Genomic DNA, 22321 nt, shown 5'->3' with positions numbered 1-22321 from the left:
ATTGCAAAATAAAGTTTTTCCCCTCTCGGTCTCAATCTATATACCTGCATGACTGTCCTTATAACTTGCCGTAAATGTAGATGTTTCATTGTAATATCATTTTGTAAATCTTTTTGTAAAATTTATTTGTTAAAGCCGGTGGTTGTGAAATGTGAACTTTGTTGTCGCAGAAAATGTGAAACACCCAAATATCCAGATGTAATTCCTCCATCACACTTGTTTAAGTTCTAGTGGATTTGATGCCCATATACGATTATAGCTATCTCAGGTCAACAAACTATAAACATCCAACAGATGTTTATATATAATGAGTTAAGAATTGAATCCAACAAAAGTGGATCGTTTGAAAAAACTTATAACCCTTGCTGACTTGAGAAGGCAAAGACGCGCGTTTCGTCGGATAGTTTAAGCATAAACTGAAAAGCAGATGATCTAGTCTAGTTGACAAAAATATGTCGCTGAGAAATCTCTTAAAAAAGTTTATTCTAGCCCACGGTAATTTAAACTGTATAATAACGATGTTTTCTTCATACTATTCTATATCTCTAGTCTAGTTGACAAAAATATGTCGCTGAGATATCTCTTAAAAAAGTTTATTCTAGCCCACGGTAATTTAAACTGTATAATAACGATGTTTTCTTCATACTATTCTATATCTCTAGTCTAGTTGACAAAATATGTCGCTGAGATATCTCTTAAAAAAGTTTATTCTAGCCCACGGTAATTTAAACTGTATAATAACGATGTTTTCTTCATACTATTCAGTGCTCTTGATGTTTGCTAACCTTTTACTCTCCAAGGCTTTTGGTGTCCACGTTGTGATCGCGAGTAGGTAAAAGTTTTTACTCAATATCAGGGACCTTAAAGGGCGACGACGACGACGCGGTTGAAACGCTATTTAAAAAAATATAATCATGCTATGGTAAATAGTTGTTGTATATTGTTATTTGACGTCTGAAACTCGAATATAGATTGGAATATAATTTTTCATTTAATAGTCATTGTATTGATAACTCCCGTCAACGTATTCCCTTCCTACATGTTTAAGGTCCCTACTCGTGCATCAGTACCCACACTTGTAAATTGAGTAAGGTTAAACCAGAGCAATTTTACCTTCACAACGTAACTTGAGTGTTATTTTTCAAAGTACTATTGATCTTGCCTACTGGAATGATGATTGACACCATGAAATAACACATGACATTACGTTTACTTTACCTTGTCTCTTTATGAAAACGTTCATTAACTTCCACTTGACTTAGCTAATATGTAGCAGAACTTGGGGTGGGAATGTGCATATATATGATCTACTGAAATTTAACAAGAGAATTTGGACTTAAAAACTATTCCGGATTCCGGAACCAAAGAAACAACATAGCCACATACCTTTATTTAGAGATAGCAACCGAACTGCAATCGCGTTGTTAGGTTATTTCTGGACGGTATAGTACTGTATAACAGTGGCGTAGCCCGCGTGACGATTTTGTCCCGCTACGTAAATTTCGAGTTATTATAATTATTCATGTCTTTAGAAATTTCTTGTTTTCACAGTCGATGAACACCAAAATATTAGCATAGCGGGACGAATTGTCAGGCTGGCTACCGCCAGCGGCCTATAATGTTTGTGGTAAATTGATTAGGGTTGACCCTAGAAAACTCGTACTACCCTGCTAGTACCTATAAGTTACCGAGAACTCATGGTCAATATAAATTGTGTTAAAATCCTTAAATGTGTTAATTATTTATTGATGTACAATGATGTACAAAAACGTTTGTCGAAAGGTTCGTTCACTATACTAGCCTCGATTTAAATCCCCTGAATTTAAATTCATTCCTACGCGTCTGTATAATACTGTTGGTAAAATTGATAATAATCATTCCTAATATTCTTTCTTTTCAATACATGCAGTTTGAAAGAAAGCTGTCCAACGCGAAGCGGTTTGTCTGGGCAATTTTGGTAGTCGAATGGATGTAGTGGTAGCAGTTAATCTTTATAATTATGATTTAGTCTTCATAATTTATGATGTGCCCTTTTACTTTCCATGCAAGGCTTTCTTGAGTAGGCATAAATTTTTAATCGTTATTAGGAACCTTAAGGTGGTAGTCAGAAAGTGACGACAAATGACACATACTATGGTAAAGAATTGTTGTAGAATTATTGTTATTCGTGTGAATTTTATAGGTACATGTAGCGCTTCCTGCGTCTCGAGATGCAGACGTTGTATACATGACGTGAAAACCAGATATTTGTCGGCTCCTATAAGACTAAAGCTTCCACAGGACCGTTTAATTTTTTCATTTTTTTTTTCATAAAACATTGTATTAAAGACTACTTTGTGCATTAGTACCCACAAAATTGAGTACGGTTAATTCAGAGAAATTTTACTTAAAATATCTAAAATTGAGTACGGTTAATTCAGAGAAATTTTACCTAAAATATGTGCCATCAACGTAATTTAAAGCAAGGTTTTCGTCCAGATTAATTTGAGTACTATTTGTCCATGAAAGTACTAATTACCTTGCTTAATGGAAGGATAATTGACATCATGACACAATTCTGAAATGATATTTGCTTTATCTTGTTTCTTCAACAAAGGGTTCATTCACTTCCACTTGACTAGCAAATATTTACTGTTACTTTCCGAAAAAAGCACAGCCTCGCATCTAACCCATATACTTAGCGCATTAATTGTTCAAACGTGCATACTATATCATCCACTGAAATTTTATACTCTAATTTAAAACTACTCCTGAATAACCATATAATAATTATAGTAATAAGTCATATAATAATTAATTTTATTGCAGAACAAAACACACACCAAATCTTTCAACATTATCCAACCCTATTGCAGATTTTTCATTTATCATTTAAATGATTTTAAACCGGTGTGTGTACGTATGTGAAAATAACGCGACAATGGAAAGCAGCCCTTAAATCAGAGAGTCCGATGGTATCTTGATCATCGTTCTCAATGTATTGCTTTTGGGATAGTTTGCGTTGACTTTCTTGTCTCTAACAGTGAAAATAAAATAAAGCCCCATTTACAATACACGTACTGATTATACAGTATAATCGATTTATTGGCACGGCATGGCCGACTACGGATGAAATTGGTACGAGTACCCATTTTTGCCGAGCTGACAAATTGAGTGTATAGTATATAGTGTAAACCTAATAACCTGGCAACGTGTGGCGAGCGTATAACAACTTATAGTGGACTCTATAAATTACGTTAGACTTAAATAATAGGTCCGCTATGCGTACATGTACCTGCGCAGTATTTGTTCCACTCTTTCGCTGTAGTAGGTCTTAGGTGACACAGCTGGCCATATTGTACATAATCAGAATTAAGCTTGATCAAAGTGTATTTGTATTTATAGTCTAAAGATGCCTTTAGCTAAAACACAACGAAACGTCGCTACCAAATATATTTTTTATTACTTTTTAATTTTTGAAATCATCTTTTATGCCTTTACTAAAAGCAAAATATAAAAAGATTTCAATAATACGAATGCTTACGTGTCAACTTATGTCGTTCTCTTGCAAATCTGAATGAGATTGCTTTGCCCTGCGAAGCGAAGAGATCGGTTGGATTTCTCACAAAATTTGGTGCAATTTACACAACTGAATTTCATAGAATTCATTATTAGAACACTTACTGAAACAGGACAACTCTACAGGTAAAACTGTAACGAAATAACGTTAAAATAAAATTGACATGTAGGGATGTGGCTACTTGAAGATGAATGGTACTGCTGATTTTAAATCCAATTTCATCTTTGAAATCACGTAGAAATCATGTTATAATGATTTGGTAAATGTCCTGTTGGCATTTATTATAATTATGATCAGTCCTTTCACACGGATATTTGACTATTATGAGACCATCTTTACGACGTTCAGACTGATAACAGAGTAGCCTGTCAGTCAAAGGACCCTATCAGTCGGAAATGAGAACTTGTCTGCAACGAGTGTAATATTATTTACCAGCAAACATGCACAGTGTTGAATAAAATTAATAATGTTATATGTTTTTTTTTCGATCCGCTAAGCATATTTAATATTAGCATATAGATTAGTCAGCTACGCAATTATAGAAATCCGGTTTCCAAGTCATATACCAAGCACCCTTTTATATTTAAATTGACAGAAGGTTTATTATTTTATTATTGGTCTCCATTTTTAGGTTGGTATTCCACAAATATTCTGCATGCAGACTTCATTGTAAACCTAAAGTGTTTTTTCATCGAATGATAATTCAGAAAAAGGTACTGGAGGTACTGTGATGTCAGCATGTCGACTATATGAGGTGAACTAGACAGCACGTAGTATAACCACATGTGGTGAAAAGAAACGTGCGTACTTCTGCGAAATCTTACAGTCTAGAACCAAAGGTGTCCACGAAGAGGTTTGCTCACTGTTATTCTGTGAATGCTGGACTCAACAAGGTGTTACTTCATGTATACCAAAACTGCATGTCTACAAAGATAATAAATATTATATACATCAAGCCATCATAAATATGACTTTGCGCTCACCAAAAACCTTTTTATGCGATTTAGAAGAGCCGAAATTACCCTAAATCTGAATCACCTGAAACTCGGACTATGCAAACAATTAATGCAAAGTGAAAAAAAAATTAATTACAAATGTTCATTAGTCTGGGTCCTAAAATTATTTTACTTTCCCGTGGAATTTTAAATTACTTTACGATATCGACTGTTTTCTATAAGCACAGCGCATATTGAATCGCTATAAGATGATGCACTTTTACTTTATATACATATATACATAAATTTTGTAATGAATTTGACTCCATGGTCCGAGTAATTCAGGTATAGGTATAAACTATAATTATATATACGTTTAGAAATGAATTATTCTGGTGAATTGTAATAATTAAAAACAGAAAAGTGGTTAATACCTTGTAATTTTGAATTTACAATATCAATTGCCAGTTTGTTGCAACCTGCACAACGTAAAAATACAAATAACAATCAACCGTGCCAGAGTGTTCCCGTGCAAAATATTACTGATTAATTAAACAGAACAGTTGATATTTTTAATGTCTGAGAGGAATTCTGAACTGAATTCAACCACAGTAAATAGAATATATATGGTTTGGTGACTAAATAAAAGTACAATACAACTCATTAATTATGTTACTGTCTATGTTTATGCAAGAAATTTTTCCTTTCTCGTCACGTGTCTAATGTATTATAGCAATACGTACCAATCATTTGTCTTGTTAAGCCCCTCAACCTTCACTTGAAAAATATGTTAATTATAAGATTGTTATTGGTTTATCTGTACAAAATAAAATAGACACGTGATGAGAAAGGAAAAATTTTTTGCATAAATCTACCTCAACATAGTTAATCAGTTGTATTGTAGTTTCATGTGCTCTCCAAACAATGTATATTCTATTAACTGTGGTTCAACTGCTTGTTGAACAATAGCTACTTAGATATAAATGCTGGCACTACCGCAGCTTTTCAAAATCGTTTATGTACATAAACTAGATAAAATGACATTCTCTGCATTATCCTGGAAGACAAACATGTCACAATTTTTTGTAAAAAATTGAAATGCATTTTATCTGTAATCTTTCCAAATTACGTGAAATAGACCAGATACAAACCAATGCGTGCCTACTTAAACATTGACCCGCATATCGGTCTTTACCATTTGTCTTTGGATCGCCAGGTCCGTCTTAGAAGACAAAGTTACCTAAACTGGTTTGAAAAGCTGAAATTCGTTTATCTTTATTTCAAGGTAAGTATCTGACGTAAGTATATACTGCTTTGCCGTATAACATAATAAATAGCTACTAAACATTAATAATTTCTTCTGCATGCATGTTATTAAACTGTTAAAATCCGTCATTCCTGTTAATAATTACATGTGGATCGCCATTACGAACGGCGTGTATGCGTGCTAAATGCTGCACCAGTGTTTATTCGCTGAGTGCACCACAAGTTCTTTCTCGGTTCAACCAAAAGTGGGCAGATTTAGCACTGTCTTTCGTAATCCCCCAGCCGGCGCGAAGCGCCGTGCGAGGGTACTAATTCCGCTGGGAGATTTATTACACCCGGGTATTGTGACAGAACATAGCGGAATCCAAAGTTGCTCAAATTCTATGTCGTGGACCGTGGACCGTGGACGTTCAATGGTCATGGTACTTGTGCGCATGCGTGAAATGCGAACGAGTGTAGACTGGTAATCAACGAACGTTCTGATTGGCTAAGACAGAAAGTTTGTAATTCAATGAGAACGTCAGCAATTTAACTGTCATTTCGTAAACATTTTTGTAAAAGCGTTTCATAAACTTTGTGCAAAGAAAGTAAAACGAGAAGAAACAAGATATATGAAGCATGACAGATAGCAAAGATGAACGTGGATACAGTCAAAACAAAGCCGTGTAAGAGGAATAATTCATAATCTGCAAGCTAATAAATGTTTTCAAATACGTGTTTACTTTGTTTATCTCGTACTTGTCTCGCGGTAAGAATGAGCCGTATTTGTATACTTTTCAGCTTTGTATGCCGTTCATTTGTTAAATTTTCAGCTTTTTCTGCAAACGCATAAACCTGTGAAAGGCTATTACACCTTTGCTTTAACTTCAAAAAGTGTTTTTGAAAGTGTAATTTGAATTTTGGTATCAAAAATACACACTATATTTATAAAGTATACTGAAACTTTTAGCCGCCGGCGTTGACTGCAATTACAGAATAAAATAACATTTGAAGTTTTTCCTTTGTCTGTGAAGATTTTGTACTGTTTTAATCGTTTGAAACTTCGATTTTAAACCGTTACTTAATTGCTGGCATGGTATAATGCAGCAAAATTGAACGGGCAATGTTTACACTAGCTTTGTGATTATTTTTGTATTGAATGATGGAAACTTTAAGACTGATTTGAGTTTTGTGTCATTTCATAATATAAGTTTAGGTCAGATTAACTCAGGAAATTGTGTACTTGGTTTGAAATAGCGAGGGGTTGCTGCATGCATGTATTTCTAGTACTATCACGCACATTTGCCTAAACTTGTGTCCAGTGCCTCGCACGCTGTGAATGACGCGCAATATGACACTCATATTCAAAACTAAGCGAACCTTACGTCAACCAATACGTTTTGCCAAACAATACGCGGTGACTGCACTTGTATGCCTTTGTCTAAATGCTCCCAAAGTCCACAAATAATAAAAGTCTACGAGATTGAGGTACGAGAAGTAGATTGCGATAGAAACTTGTTTCGCATTAACTACAAGGGATTCAAGCCACAACCATTTGAATACATAATGAGCAGCCAAACAACAGCCGAACCCACAACTTTCCGCTCATTTTCCCATTCCGAAATCGTCGAGAATATTCATTAATTTTCTGTCAAAATAATTTGACAACGATTCAAATTCTGGGGCTACCTTGAGGCATAGACCTGCGCAATACGTTCTAGAGTCAGTTTTCTGGAAAAGACTGTACGAGTGGCTAGTTTCCTCCATATAGATCTGGACAAGTCGCGCACATTTAAGCGAAAAGTGCCATTCGAAGTAAGAATTATTTTTCTAAGAAAGTGCGTTCCAATGATGTTCCAGAACGTATACTTTCCATTACTGATGCATCCTAAATACAAATCTAAGAGTACAAGAAGCGCAGGCGAAAAGACTACAGACTACTACGACTTACATACTACTGCGTTGATCATGTATTCAAATTCCAACAAACGCAATTCCAACGTGCATGCATTAATGAATATACATTGTGTATAAAAAAATTCGACTCCAAATTTCGCGTATATTTACACAGAATATATGGGACAAATTGATTGATTTTTACACCATTGTTAAGTTTATTTACTTGCTTTTCAAATTACATCCATGTCAGAGGCTATTCTAAGCTGGAGTTGCAACCACTTTTTGAAATTGTAAGAAAATTTCTGGAGATGGGAATTATTGTATGGGTAGCTGTAGATTCCGTACAATTTCAAAAAGTGGTAGCAACTCTAGCTTAGAATAACCCCTGGCCCATGTACGCGTCATTCTGTTAAAAAATGAACCAATATTGGGTCGACAAAAAAGTTGCTAAGAATTACATTCTTCCGCCGTTGGGAATTGGACATTTTTCTTTTGAAAATTTGTCAAACAAAGCTTTGAAATGCTAATCATCACTGAAAACAGAAATACAAATTCATCGCAAATTACGCAAAAAACAGTAGAGTTGTCCTTCCGATAGGTATTCTGTTGTATTCCTATTTGAAAATTCGTAACTTATTCACTGATTCGCATGCATCATTCTATAGCTATAAAAAAAGAAAATCGCTCATAAAATCGCAGCAAGTGAAATCGCAAGTGTTAACCGGCGTTATATGGGCTCGTTTGTACTTGCGATTTATATATATGCTGTGATTTTATGTTTGATTTTCTTCTTTCGATAGATGTGAACGAGTAATAAGTTACCAATGTTCTGATGTATAAGGGCTCTTATTTGAACATCAACAACTAGTTCACTCGTTCACATCTATCAAAAGACGAAAATCACACATTTCTTTACTTTCAAATTTCAACCTACGCTTTGTCAGGATTTGTATAGGCGAGTAAAAAATTAGTTTACAGCTTTCTTATAATGTTTTTAATATTCTTCTAACTTCCCATAGGACGCGAGAAGTTAGTCAAGATGTTCAAGCTCCTGTTCTGCATCGTAATCTTGGCAGGCATAGCCGTTCAGGAAAACGCGGGTGAGTGTCAGTATACGTATTATTGTCACGGTATGTTTCTCATGGTTGAAATGTTATCGAAGCTCTCACAAAAGTTGCATAAGATATCCTTTAACATGTGGTTTTGAATTCAATTACTAATGATGCATGACAGCCTGTGTAAACTCAGATAAAGCTGCAATGAAAAAAGTCAAAAAGATAAAACAGCTTTAGGGTAGAACCAGAGGATATTTCAAACACAACGGAAATTTATATTTCCCCCATCTTCGTGTGTAATTCTCAAGTTTCTAAACTGTATGTAGGTAAAAGAACTTTAGCATAAACTTTTTACTGCTAAGAGGTATAACTCTTGAATACACAATTATGGCCCTCTTAGACAATTCTGCAATGTCTCAGACAAAGGTGCAATTTTTCATGCAACTTGCAATACAATTCGTCTTTTGAGAGATGCAAATTTGGCAATCGCATGCACTTACATTTTGCATGGCAAATATTTTCCTCTTCAAGAGCTTGAAAGATTTTCACTGGCATAGTTTTGGGGACTTCACCAGGGATCAGTAAGAGTGAAAGTTTTAATCTTTTCTATCTCGTTTTGAGCTTGTGGCTAGAGCAGGTTAACGGATTTCATCCTCAACACAGACGAAACTGCGCCAGTTCAATTTGGCCATTTTGATATTATTTTTTTACTAGAGGCTCAATTAACAGCGCTAGATATACAGGAAAAATGCTAGACCTCATTAATGTATAAAATAGTTGTATATTTATATAGTCATAATAAAATGTATATAAGTTGGTGTTGAAAGACCTCTAAGGAGGAGCACAACAAGAGTGATTTAATTGCAGATTACTTCACACGGATGCGGACAAATTCGAAACCGTGCTCGTATATTCGTCCGATTCCGTTGTTGCCGTGATGTAATATTAGTAAAGACTTTTTTCACTCAATGATTCCATTTATACGCAAGCAAATGAGACAATATATGCCTACACAAGTGGAAGAACTTCGTAAGGAGTAATTTGGGTGCGTGCATGTATATAGTAATGAAGACAAAAATTTTTAGTAGAGAGTGTGTCATTGATGAGGAGAGGATATTGTCAATAAAACGTAGCTGCTGCTTCACGTTTTATTTACTTCACGTTCATATTCGTCTAATTTTTTCCCAATTCCGAGGACTCAGTTTTCCAGCAGTTTTCGCATCACAAATTATAAGCTTTTCGCTTTACGCACTGTTCTCAGTTTTATGTAAGTTGTCCGCTGACAATATTGTCCGCAGAGCCCGTACGAGTGGGAGAAATTTAGCTAATTTGGATCAGCGTGCTTCATCATGATCACACAGAAGAATTACCAAACTCTAATATAATTCAATATGAAATTATTTATAGCTGCGGGTTCATGTCGAAATGCGAATTGGTGGTCAAGTTTTGACCGAACCGGTTGGTCCAAATGTCCTTCCGCATTGCCTTATATACGTGGATTGTACAGGAATATAGCTTCCAGACCTAGCCATGATTGGATATACCTCCTTGAAGAAGCGAGTTGTTGTGATGATGGTAAACCAAATGCTGAATGTGTACAAGCCAATTGGGCGCAAAGTTTTAACAGGTATATTCCCCGAGCCGGTGCGAAGCACCGGGGCGAGGGTACTAATTCCGCCCGGAGATTTTAATTACGCCCGGGAATGCAAATGCGAAATGAAAGTTGTCCGCAATTATGTCATGGACGTTGGGCGTTTTTGTAAGTTATGCGCATGCGTGAATATAGGACGAGTTAAAACTGGTAACTAGCAAACGTTTACAAACGTGCGATTGGCTAAATTAAAATTTGGTAAAAAAAGTAATTGAAATCTCGCTAAAAATTGTAGTATTAAAACCTATTTGTAACACGCACAATTATTATTATAGTCGAATTTGATAGCACGAGAGTCGACTTTATAATTGTACCAAGATATAGGATATTACTTTACTTTACGACTTCGATCATTCAGCCGAAACGAGTATTATAGAATTTCAGTGATGGAAATATATGTTTATTGCTTCAGGCGAGGGGACTTTGCATGCAATATATTTCTAGTAACATTTTAATTTTCCCATTCCATGCATAATTTTAAACAGTAATTCACATGCGATATATTACTGTATACAATATGCTAGAGACTGTGTAGCTCCAAAACTCCATAGGAGCGAGCTCTAGCAAACACAAACGAACACAAATAATTAAATATTTATAATGAAAAATATTTAATTCATTTTTACGTGTGTTCATTTTTGTTTGCTAGTGTTGCATTCGTGATCACTCGTGTCCTTTCGTGTGGAGTTTTAGATCAGATTGCCGTGTAACAGGCCGGGGACAACAACATTCTGCTTAATGCTTGTCTGTAAATCAATGTCAATTTGCTTTTACAAAAAACGTCCGATTGCATAACCTCTCCATAAAACGACTTAGAAATTATCTTTGTCATTGTCTCCATGCATTCTTTTTCTAAATTTCGATACAATTTTATTTTACTATACTATATGTATGCAGACAGCGTACTTGGAACCTATGCCCAACAGGATATTGCCTCTCTGGACTTTATCGCTCACAAGGCCATTACCTACAAAATATTGAGCATGCGTGGTGCTGCAAACCTCGTGGAGCCCCGAATTCTTACAAATCATGCTACACTGAAAATGTTGTGTCGAAATTTGACTGGAATCGTAAGGGTATGGTGTCGTGCACTAAAGCCGGTCACTACATCACGGGTCTTTACAGATCTACTTGTAACTACATGAATTGTATTGAATATTTCAAATGCTGTCAAATGCAGGAGACCGGTAGGTGAAATAATTAGACTTATCATTCACACAATAAGATAACTGCGCATTAAAACGCTGACGTTGAAAAGCTCAAACAAGGTGCGCGCAGCTGTCTCTTTTCGCTTAGGAGTGCGAAGTGTCCAGGTTTTCATTCGTTTTACACAGTGTGTGATACTTGCCGGCTTAAAAATAAATTATATATATATATATATAACTTCAAAACCATAATTCAACTTTACAGGACTTTCATTCAACGTAGGTATATGATCACTACACTCTTTCAGGATATATTTCAGTGGTCCATTTCAGTGCATGCATGCACAAAAAACCCCCCAATAAAATTAAGCACGTTTAGAGAAGACCGAGTGCTTTTCGCGATTTTGTTTGTTTTTGGGCTCACCGTTCGTGCAGACGTTAAGGTCAAAATATTAAGCAACATCAAGTTCCTGAATGGACGATGGAAAGGGACTGCATGGGCGGGCACAGAAAGAGAGTTCAGCTTCAAAGATGGCCGCATACTTCACATTGCATTGATAAAAACACATATTGATAATTTTGTATGCTTTAAATTAATGAAAAATTACCCGTATTAATTAGCTTAATCAGGAGTTACAGTTTTTAAAATGCTAACTAAAATCTTAAATACCTGGACGTGAGTATCTAGCCAAACAGAAAATTGGCGGATCACCTTTCGGTTTCATCAATTTTGTCACAATGATTATAAGGCAGATATTCAATCCAACTTCACGGATCAATAACACATCTCGTAAGAGCGAGAGGAGCATTTAGAGCCTGTTTCGTGAAATTTCAAAATTAAATTACTTCTCCATTTACAGCAAATAATTAAAGATCTTTCGAGCACCTTTTTATGTGTTACTCTTACAGACGAGGGTTGGTGTTAAAATACCATTTTTAATTGCAGCCAGTTCAGCCACATGCAGTGCAACAGGTGACCCGCACTATCGAACCTTTGATGGAAGACTTATCCACTTCCAAGGTGAATGCCAATATGTCTTGGCAAAAGATGTGAACAACCAATTTTCGGTGCTTGCCAAAAACAAGAAGTGTGGAAGTACGGTTGCATGCACGAATGAGGTCACTGTGAAAGTGAAAAATCTTGTTATCGTTATCAAACGCGGTGGAACCGTTACAGTCCTCGGAGTGGTCAAAACCTTACCATACTCCAATCAAGGTAATATAATAAATTATAATACGTATAATAAACCGTATCAACCGTATATGATAAATTAAGAGTAGCCATTCCTGAATTCATATAGTTTTCATAAAAATAAGTACTAGGGCTATGGATAAAAAATTAGACGCAAAAGATATTGGAAAAAGACGAAATAAACCGGTTTCAATGCCGCTATTGAGGATGAAGAAGGGGATTAACAATAATTAACCTTTTGAAATTGAATTTATTGAATAAAAATTAAACGAACCGTGACTGCAAAAAAAATTTTTAAAGTGCCCATATCACTCGTGGAATCTTTATGCATTTGAAAAGAATGTAAAAAGTTAGTTAATATATTAAAAAAGATTTTTGACTTAGTGCAATAATTTTGAAGATACTAGCTTTTAAACTACCCGCATTTCCTGAGTCTCAGGCTCCTGTAGACAATGGGCAGTTTCAAATTAAATAGCCGTGTTTGATATCCTGTATGATAAGCTGGTCCCAAACGATATAATGGGTTTGGACGAACATAATTTAAGTTCTGTCTTCAGGTGTGAACATCAAGAGAGTTGGAATTAAAGTCCAAGTCACGACAGATGTGGGTTTGACGGTGAATTACAATTGCGTCTATAACGTTTATATCACAGTTGCTGCAAAATATCGTGGGAAAACACGCGGAATTTGCGGAAACTACAACGGCAACCCGAACGATCTCCTCAAATCTGACAACAAAGTGACTGGAAATGATCAAGAGTTTGCAAACTCCTGGAAAGTTGACGAATCATGCCCTGATCCGGGCCCACCCATAAATCCTTGCACGACGGCTGGTGCTCAAGCCCAAATAGCAAAGAGGAAATGTGCTTTACTGAAACAAGCACCTTTCTCGGCTTGCCACAACCATGTTAACGTTAACTCAGGTTTCATCCAGGATTGCGAGTTTGATGTTTGTGCGTGCAAAGACAATCCTTTGGCGTGCGTATGTGAAGCATACTCTGCTTACGTTACCAGTTGTGGTTATGCTGGAATCAACATCAAATGGAAACATCTTGCACAATTCCGTCATTGTAGTAAGTTCATGTAATGGCAAGTGCATGTTAGATTTTAAATGATAATTATATTTTTTGGCTATTCCAATCAAAGAGGAGTTGGCACAAGCTAAGGTAGTTACAGGAACGTAACTAAACCGTAATTGGAGGGTGGGGGGGTGAATATTCATATTTTCAGTTCTGCCCGGCGGATTTGTATCCTAAGCTATTAATATTCGTGCAAAAAATGAGTAAAATAATGCGAATTCTAAACGAGATTTTTACACCTAAAAACCCCCGCCCCGTTTCGGTTCTGCTCACAAGTCTGACCAGAACAGTTTCGTTTTTAGTAATTTATGCATGTATCATATTTGACATTTGAAACCAACAAACTTTAAAATTTTCATTCAGGCTCGGCATGTGCCTCCGCTCCTTGTTTGAATGGTGGTGTTTGCAATAATCATGGAAGCAGTTTTAAATGTACATGTCCTCAAGGCTACCTCGGTGACCGCTGCCAAACAGAAGGTATTCGTATTTTATATTGTTCGAAATTATTTTATTTTTAAATAGAAGCTTAAAGAGAACTAAAGAGAACGTAAACCGAATAAAGAGAGAACTTACACCGCAGTACTAAAAGCGTAATTATATTTAGGATTACTAGTGTCAACAATGACGTCACTTGCCCGAGCTCAACAATATAATTATGAACTAATACGTATTATTATATACCACTTGTCAAAGTTTGGTATTCGTAACATTTCATTGGTTGAGAGCGAAACACGTGATGGTCACGACATTTTGATGTCGCTAGCGCGACCCCCTGCAGAGTGAAATAACGTGTTATCTCATGGGAAATAACAATTTTAATCGTGCGACCTTTAGACTGTTTATCTATATGAAATTAGGTCTTTTATGAATAAATACTTCGTTGTTTACCTTGTTGTTTGGTTTTTCTTTGACAAGCAGTATATAATAAAAAACTTATTTACCGACAACTCAGGAAACATTATGTTTTGTGGACCCTCGACCATCGATATTTTACTCGGCTTCGCCTCGTGAAATATCGACAGGTCTCGAGTCCACAAAACATAATGTTTCCTTCGTTCGCAGTAAATAAGTGTAAATTGTACACTGCTCGCCACGCATCATTTTATATAATTCAACAAATATACACATCATGCACACATGATTATAACATACCATTTAAAGAAAAAGCAAATTTCTGCATCAGAAAATTTTTAACGTAACATTACAAAACGAAGTACGTCCTATTTTAGTTCAGGCAACATGCAGTGCCACGGGTGACCCGCATTACAGAACTTTTGATGGAAAGACATATAATTTCATGGGACAATGTGAATACGTATTGGCCAAAGATACAGAACACAAGTTTGTTGTGTTGGCAAAGAACAAACCATGCGGTAGCTTGTCTCGGAAAGTAACGTGTACCTTCAGTGTAACTGTTAAAGTGAAAGGATTAGAAATTAAACTACTTCGCGGAGGACTGGTTCAAATATCTGGAAAACATACGAATTTGCCTTATAATAATCGAGGTGAGCAAGTACAGAGTACACAAAACTAAATTTATTAGCAGGAGAAAGATTATTGAAATGTTGTTTTTTTCTCTTCTAGGTGTGAAGATTGTAAAACACGGTCTAAAAGCCGTCAGAGTAACAACAGATATTGGATTAAAAGTACAATTTAATGGAGTGTACAATGTCTTTGTCACCGTTTATGGTCGATACAAAGGGAAAACGCTCGGATTGTGTGGAACATTCAACGGAAACAAAAACGACGACTTTAAGAAACCTAATAACCAGATAACCACGAGCGCGCAAGATTTTGGAATATCTTGGAAAGTCCACCAAAGCTGTCGTGATGGCGGACCTGTCGGGAATCCGTGTCAAAACGCCGGTGCTACAGCTCAAGAAGCCAAGAAGAAATGTGCCGTGATGAGAGGACTTCCGTTCTCACCGTGTAACAATCTTATAAAGGTGGACTCAGGATTTATCCAGAATTGTGAATATGATGTCTGTGCTTGTAAGGGACATTCTCTCGCGTGTTTGTGCGAACAATATGCAGCTTACGTCGACACCTGCGCATTGGCTGGTGTAAATATCAAGTGGAGGCACTTGACGCAGTTCCGTGAATGCCGTAAGTCTCTTTCTTAAAAATCTGTTCTAAAACTATGTATAAATCAGAAACTCAGGAAACAAAGCACTTTATCTGCGGGTTTTTCCTTGGTTTTGTGATATTTTTATCGTAATAAAGGAATTCGAAAGGATTATTAATAACGTAAATTTCATTATTAATTGATAAGTTCCCAGAAGTACACTTGTATAATGAACCACATTTTTAAGCACAAGTGCCACAATTTGGATGCAGGAAAAGATCACATGAATACTTACCAAAATCGACCGTTCAGTTACGCTCTTGCCCCACGCGTCATGAATCACCTCCATTTCAAATGATGCTATATGTGCACCGAAATGTGCTACAAAACGTATCTCAAAGACTTTTTACTCACATATAATTCCCTTGCAGAGACTCCTTGCGCTTATGCTCCATGTTTGAATGGTGGTATTTGTACCAACGCTGGTCAATCTTATCGATGTACCTGCCCAGCCGGATTCAAAGGTTCTCGTTGTGAAACTGAAGGTAAGAACCATCAACTGTCATAAAAGCGAATAACATATAGTCTTGATTAATAATAAATAGAGTTGATCATGATGATTTTAAATATATTGTATAGAAACAGCACAATGTAGTGCTACAGGAGATCCTCATTACCACACATTCGATGGTAGACGATACAACTTTATGGGAGCCTGTGAATATGTGCTTTCAAAGGACGTGAACAACAATTTCCTTGTCTTAACCAAAAACCAGCGCTGTAGAGGGCAACGTTTCAGCTGTGTTTTATCCGTCAGTGTAACAATAAAGGGGTTGAAGATTAAAATAACAAGAGGAGGTCATTTTACAGTGTTTGGTATTCGTAAGAACGCACCCTACAGAAATCAAGGTAAGAAAATCAGTTCCCTGTGAGGAGACATAATCTTGAAACCGTAAATAAATGTTTATATGCTTGATTTGAGCATTGCTTTCTTACTAACTTTTTGGCAAGGAATATCAAACTGTCCTTAACGGTGCTATTTCTGACGATGAATTTAATTGAAACGCAAAAATTATCAGACTATTTAAACTAAGATTGGCCTACCTCAAACTAAGGGCTTCATCAGCTCAAATTTAACATTTTTGTCGTAACTTTATCTTCTGCTTATATATAGGTGTGATAATAACGAAAGAAGGCCTAAGAACTATAAAAATCCAATCTGATATTGGCGTCTCAGTACGTTATGACGGAGTTTATAATGTTTTTGTCACGGTATCTGCACGATACAGGGGAAAGACAGCTGGTCTTTGCGGGAACTACAATGGTAATGCCAATGATGAGTTCATAGACGTGAACTTCCGGCGTAGCACAAGCATCCTTCATTTCGCTGATTCGTGGAAAGTGGACCGAAGCTGTCCAAATACAAAACCATCACCCAACCCTTGTCTTACTGCAAGCAGTGTCGCGCAGCAGGCAAAGAAAAAATGCCAGTTACTGAAACAGCAGCCATTTGCAAAGTGCCACAATGAAGTGCATCAGGATGCGGGCTTTATCAAAGATTGCGAATTTGATGTTTGTGCTTGTAATAATCATCCATCTTCATGTCTGTGTGAAGAATTTGCTGCCTATGCAACATCGTGTTCCCTAGTTGGAGTTCCTATCTCCTGGAGAAATCTTCCTCAATTTGCAGAGTGCAGTAAGTAGTTTTGTAGCTTTAATACTAAATATATTCAGGTTAACAATTATATGCTTCTCAAAAAGACGGTAACTCCCTCTGTACTTCCTATATATAGAAAGAGTGTTTGTTCAGTTATTTTGAGAATATTTCTCACCAAAATAATCAAGTACATCTTTTGCCGTCCGAAAAGGGAAATACAGCACAAGTATAGTTTGCAGAATAAAAATATTCTCCGAAATTTACATCACCCTGTTGAACAGAAATTTCCATGTCGCACAGAGACTGTGTGATTATTGTCTAACGTAAACATGCATTAGCATCCCCAATTTATGGCGATATACTCCAAGCTTCCAAGTTTCGCTGCATGTAGGAACAATAATCCTTGTCTTTTTTTTAATTACTGTAATTTCTCCTCTTTCAAAGATGCTCCATGTGCATCAGGTCCATGCAGAAATGGCGCTATCTGTACAAACAAAGGCAAAGACTATAGCTGCGCCTGCGCTGCAGGGTACAGTGGAAATCAATGTGAAACACGAAGTAAGTATGCAAACTTTTGGGGAAACAACACCCAGTGAGAACTGCAAAAAATAAATATGAAAATGTGATCAGTCAATCCTATATGCGCTAAAATCTTTGTCAAAGAATGGGAAACAAATTGTAGTATTTTAAAGGTATAGGGGTTCAGCTTTACTTACTATCGCGTTTTGTCAACAAACTACGACACCATGTGTCTGCTAAACTCTTTCCAGTTTTTGCTCGTCAAAGTCAATGCCTTCCCTATCAATCTGGTAATGCATATTCAAGTTACCGAAAGGAGTTCTTCATGTCCGAACATGCATTATACCCTTGACAGTTTGGGAACTAGAACTGATTTTCATAGTCTTGGAAATTCAAAATTTATTGCCATTCTAGCTTGCACGAATCCTAAAGCATTAGGAATGGAAAGTGGAAAGATCCCAGATTCACGAATAACTGCATCGTCGGAATGGAGTCACTTACACGGCGCAACCAATGCGCGGTTAAATTTCGCTAAAAATTCTGGATCATGGTCGTCAAGATATAATAACCAAAACCAATGGCTGCAGGTTGATTTCAAATTCCGTGCGACTATTACCGATATTTTGACTCAAGGCCGTGGCAGGTACAACCATGGGGGGTACGAAGCTATACGGTTTCATACTCTGATGATGGTCATAGATTCAAACCCTACCAAAGAAGCGGTCATGATAAGGTACATTTATTTTGAATATATTGCCAGGGGCGTGCCGAGCGTGGGAGAGGGGTATGTAAAATAGTACGGAGTTGTCGGTTTTAAAACAAAGGCAGTCGGTAATTTTCGAATTTATAGTACGGGAACAATGGTCGACAGTACATTTATGTTAATTTATACTTCTCCATAAGTAAAATTGTGAGAATTCGTGGAATAGTGGAATTAATCGGCAAATACTGGGCGACACAACACCCCAATTGGAAATACATCAGTACTCCACTGTAAATATTCCAGATACACTATTTTCCTCAGAAGTGAGCAAATTAAGGCCTCGTGCGCCATTATCTGTCACAATTGTGAGAGGATAATTGGTTGGCATGGTCGAGACGATCTCTTTAAAGGGAAATTGTATACGCAATGCACTGATTTTCTTAACTCTGTATGTTTTAGGTATTCTCAGCAAACGTTGACGTTAAAGGCATTGTTAAAAACACACTCCACCCTGTTATCGTCGCTCGTTTCATCCGAATCCATCCTAAAACATGGCAGGATCATATTTCCATGCGAGTTGAATTCAACGGATGCTTTGAAGGTATAAACTTTTGACATGCAATCAATCTTTATTGCTTGATATGTATTGCTTGTTGCTTATACGTACATATATTGGACACATACTATTTTCCAGGCCAACCATGTGCAGCAGAACCATGCCTTCATGACGGAAGTTGTAATAACGTTGGCGGAAAAGCTGTGTGCTCGTGTCTTGCCGGGTATTACGGGAATAGATGTGAACAAAAAGGTACCAAGATGTATAATATTATAGTAATTCTAGTTTCCCACATTCACGGTATTTGGCCATTCACACGAAGTTGTGGTGGTGAAATGGTGATAGTGAGGCCTGCAGCGCATTAAGGGACTGTTTTGGGACGTAAACAAAGGTTCGTCCCAAAAACAGCCACTTGGCCATGATGCATTATTAATATCAATATTACCAGTCCTTTGCTATACGACTTCAGAATAGCTAATTAATTAATTTGGATACACCATGATATATTATTTTCTTCGTTCTTTTAAAAATGGTTATAATAATACAGCTCATTTAAGATTATCGTAGAAATAAACAGGTGTTGTAGGACGAAAATTTGATACCAACTTTATTGTTTTTTAAATCTGGCCGTCTAAGCTTTCAATGAAATTTCCTATACGTATACACAAATCTTCGTCCTGTGAACACTCATGTGAGCCATAGATGATATTTTAAATTATAAGTCAATTTGACGTAATATTCCGACAAAATACGCCACAATTATAGAACTCGCGAGGGAACCTCAAAACAATAAGAATACTTACTATAGCGTATTGGAACATCCGATTCGTATTGGAGAGCAAATATCGATTTAATAGAACGTAAAACCCGTTTCTAGAGGTGCCTAAATCTGCTGCGATATCTTGAGCAGTCTGAAAATAAGAAATGTAATAATTTGAACAATATGGTAAAGCTATAGGGAAAATATCAACAATGATTACAATAATTCTACAAAATTTGTTGGTTTCAGATGCGTACTGAATATTTAGTAAGCCCGCTTATTTAACCTTTTTACATCAGTATGCAAGAATGCAGTACGTCTTGGTGTGGAAAATGGCAAAATATTAGACTCCCAGTTATCAGCTTCGTCAGAATGGAGCGCAAACCACGGGGTAGTGAACGGCAGATTGAACTTCAAGGCTCAAGGACGCCGGGAAGGCGCTTGGTCGGCAAGGTATAATAATGGCCAACAATGGATTCAGGTGAACTTCGGTCTTCAGGCCACTGTGACTGAGATTCTTACCCAAGGGCGCAGCAATGCCTACCAGTGGGTGAGGAGCTATTCCGTGTCTTACAGCAAGGACGGCCTGAATTTCTTCACATATCGCGTAAATGGTCTTGTGAAGGTAAAATTTATTTACCATAGTTTCAGTCTTGATAATTTATGCTGGCCATGCAAAAGAAACTCAATCGTTTTAAAGCATCGCTAAATCGTTTCATTTTGCTAGTTTTATCTCCAATGAATAAATATTAATAAAAAAATGAAAAAAGATATGATAAGAAACGTTTCCTATAACGTCACTAATTTGAAGCAATTTTCACCTGTTACTTTTTTACCCCTTTTGTTCTCGTTAGAACACAGATAAAAAGGAGGCGGTACATGTTTTCAGTCTAGATACACGACGAATACATCAGCCTTCCGACGAAATCAATAGATATAATATACCCCACGATTAGCGATTGCCATGATTTTTTCTCCCTCCCCTTCCCCTTCCCCCTCCCCTCCCCCTCTGCTAGCAATGCAATTAGTTCTACTGTTACTGTGCCAAGGTAATGTACGCGTAAAGGCGAGTGCATCCAGATACCAATTTTTACTCATTATAATATACCTTTTTACCAAGGTTTTCGGTGGAAATAGCAATAGAAACACAATTGTTCGCCAAAGCGTCTCTCCTGTTATTGTTGCTCAATACATCCGCATCCATCCGAAGACTTGGTATAGGCACATATCAATGAGGGTTGGTTTTGCCGGCTGTCTAAAAGGTTCGTGCTTTCTTTGTAAAAATATTACTATAAAACGTACTTTAAACTTAAGAATATAGTTGTGAGGGGTCAGATGGGAGATATAATTACATTTCCTGGTTGGCTAATGGTCATAAGTAGAATCGTCACTACGTCTTTCTGAGGGCATCTTGAAATATCGCTACACGCGTATCATTCAGATCATTACAGTGAATCGTGGGCTGGGTATGAGTAACAGCCGTCCCCCCTTTGTTTACAAGCTTATATAGTTCGTCAAAGGTTGTAGTATAATCAAACGTGAAATTCCTAACTAACTGATCAAGTACTTGATGAAAATGTATATGTTATTTTTTTCTGACTTTTGTAAATCAATTCTACATTTTTACTAAAGATGGATTAATAAATGATTCTTATTATTATACTGAATACCAGTCCTACTACCACTGCTTATTCATTGGTTATTGAAGATGTAACCGGTGCAGATGCTTTTTCATCTTTTAAGTTAACTGAATATTCCATTCCAATAGAGTGGCCTTGTGAGACAAGACCCTGCCGTAACGGTGGTATTTGTTTGGATTACCGTGGGGGTTACCTGTGCTCTTGTGCTAAAGGATGGGCAGGCAAGAACTGCGAAAATAACGTTGGTAAGAAGATGTAATTTGAGTGTGTTTGATGACTTTATTTCGATTTCGTAAACCGCCAAAATTTTTTCCATCATTTCTCCCGTGTTAACACTTAAAACAAATTCGAGCAGCCATTCCCGTTGAAAGGTTCCAAATGATCATGTTATGACACACATAAACACCCCTGTAATCCTACAGGTGTTCCATTTTAATGTACAACTTGAATGTATAAACAATGCAACCATTCAATGTTTTTATCGTAACTTAACAAGCTATATTACACTTCTCGCTTCGACAAACTCTAAAACATCCTTTCGTTTTTCACACCACATGACCTCTAGCTCCAGGCCACCACGAGTTTTACTACACCATGAGTTCCAAATAAAATCAAAAGTGCGGCAACATTCGCCGTAATAGATAAACAGCGATTGTATTGA

The 22321-nt window shown here is 36.7% G+C and overlaps 1 protein-coding gene across 1 annotated transcript; it reads left to right on the top strand.

Annotated features, from left to right (window-relative positions):
* Window positions 1-5697: 5697 nt before the first annotated feature.
* On the top strand, window positions 5698-20458 carry LOC114515530 (IgGFc-binding protein-like). Its single transcript, XM_028534793.1, has 17 exons — window positions 5698-5779; window positions 8658-8738; window positions 10101-10320; window positions 11242-11531; window positions 12436-12705; window positions 13239-13754; window positions 14124-14237; window positions 14990-15265; window positions 15345-15866; window positions 16257-16370; window positions 16465-16734; window positions 17000-17521; window positions 17927-18040; window positions 18416-18734; window positions 19164-19305; window positions 19399-19512; window positions 20320-20458. Exons 2-17 carry the CDS (start codon window positions 8678-8680, stop codon window positions 20365-20367), a joined length of 3912 nt encoding a protein of 1303 aa, XP_028390594.1. The 5' UTR covers window positions 5698-5779; window positions 8658-8677; the 3' UTR covers window positions 20368-20458.
* Window positions 20459-22321: the final 1863 nt, after the last annotated feature.

This window comes from Dendronephthya gigantea, unplaced genomic scaffold, assembly GCF_004324835.1.
Source record: "Dendronephthya gigantea isolate DGI-Jeju-01 unplaced genomic scaffold, DenGig_1.0 000004F, whole genome shotgun sequence".
NCBI lineage: Eukaryota > Metazoa > Cnidaria > Anthozoa > Malacalcyonacea > Nephtheidae > Dendronephthya > Dendronephthya gigantea.
The sequence above is the reverse complement of the archived record's forward strand: the minus strand, read 5'-3'. Positions and strand labels throughout refer to the sequence as shown.

Bases quoted from the DNA above. Each gene is read 5' to 3' on its own strand.
- LOC114515530 (XM_028534793.1), top strand. From the start codon at position 8,678: ATGTTCAAGCTCCTGTTCTGCATCGTAATCTTGGCAGGCATAGCCGTT. The intron at 11,532-12,435 runs GTAGGTGAAATA...TTTTAATTGCAG, and splicing joins CTGTCAAATGCAGGAGACCG to CCAGTTCAGCCACATGCAGT. The intron at 19,306-19,398 runs GTATAAACTTTT...ACTATTTTCCAG, and splicing joins ATTCAACGGATGCTTTGAAG to GCCAACCATGTGCAGCAGAA.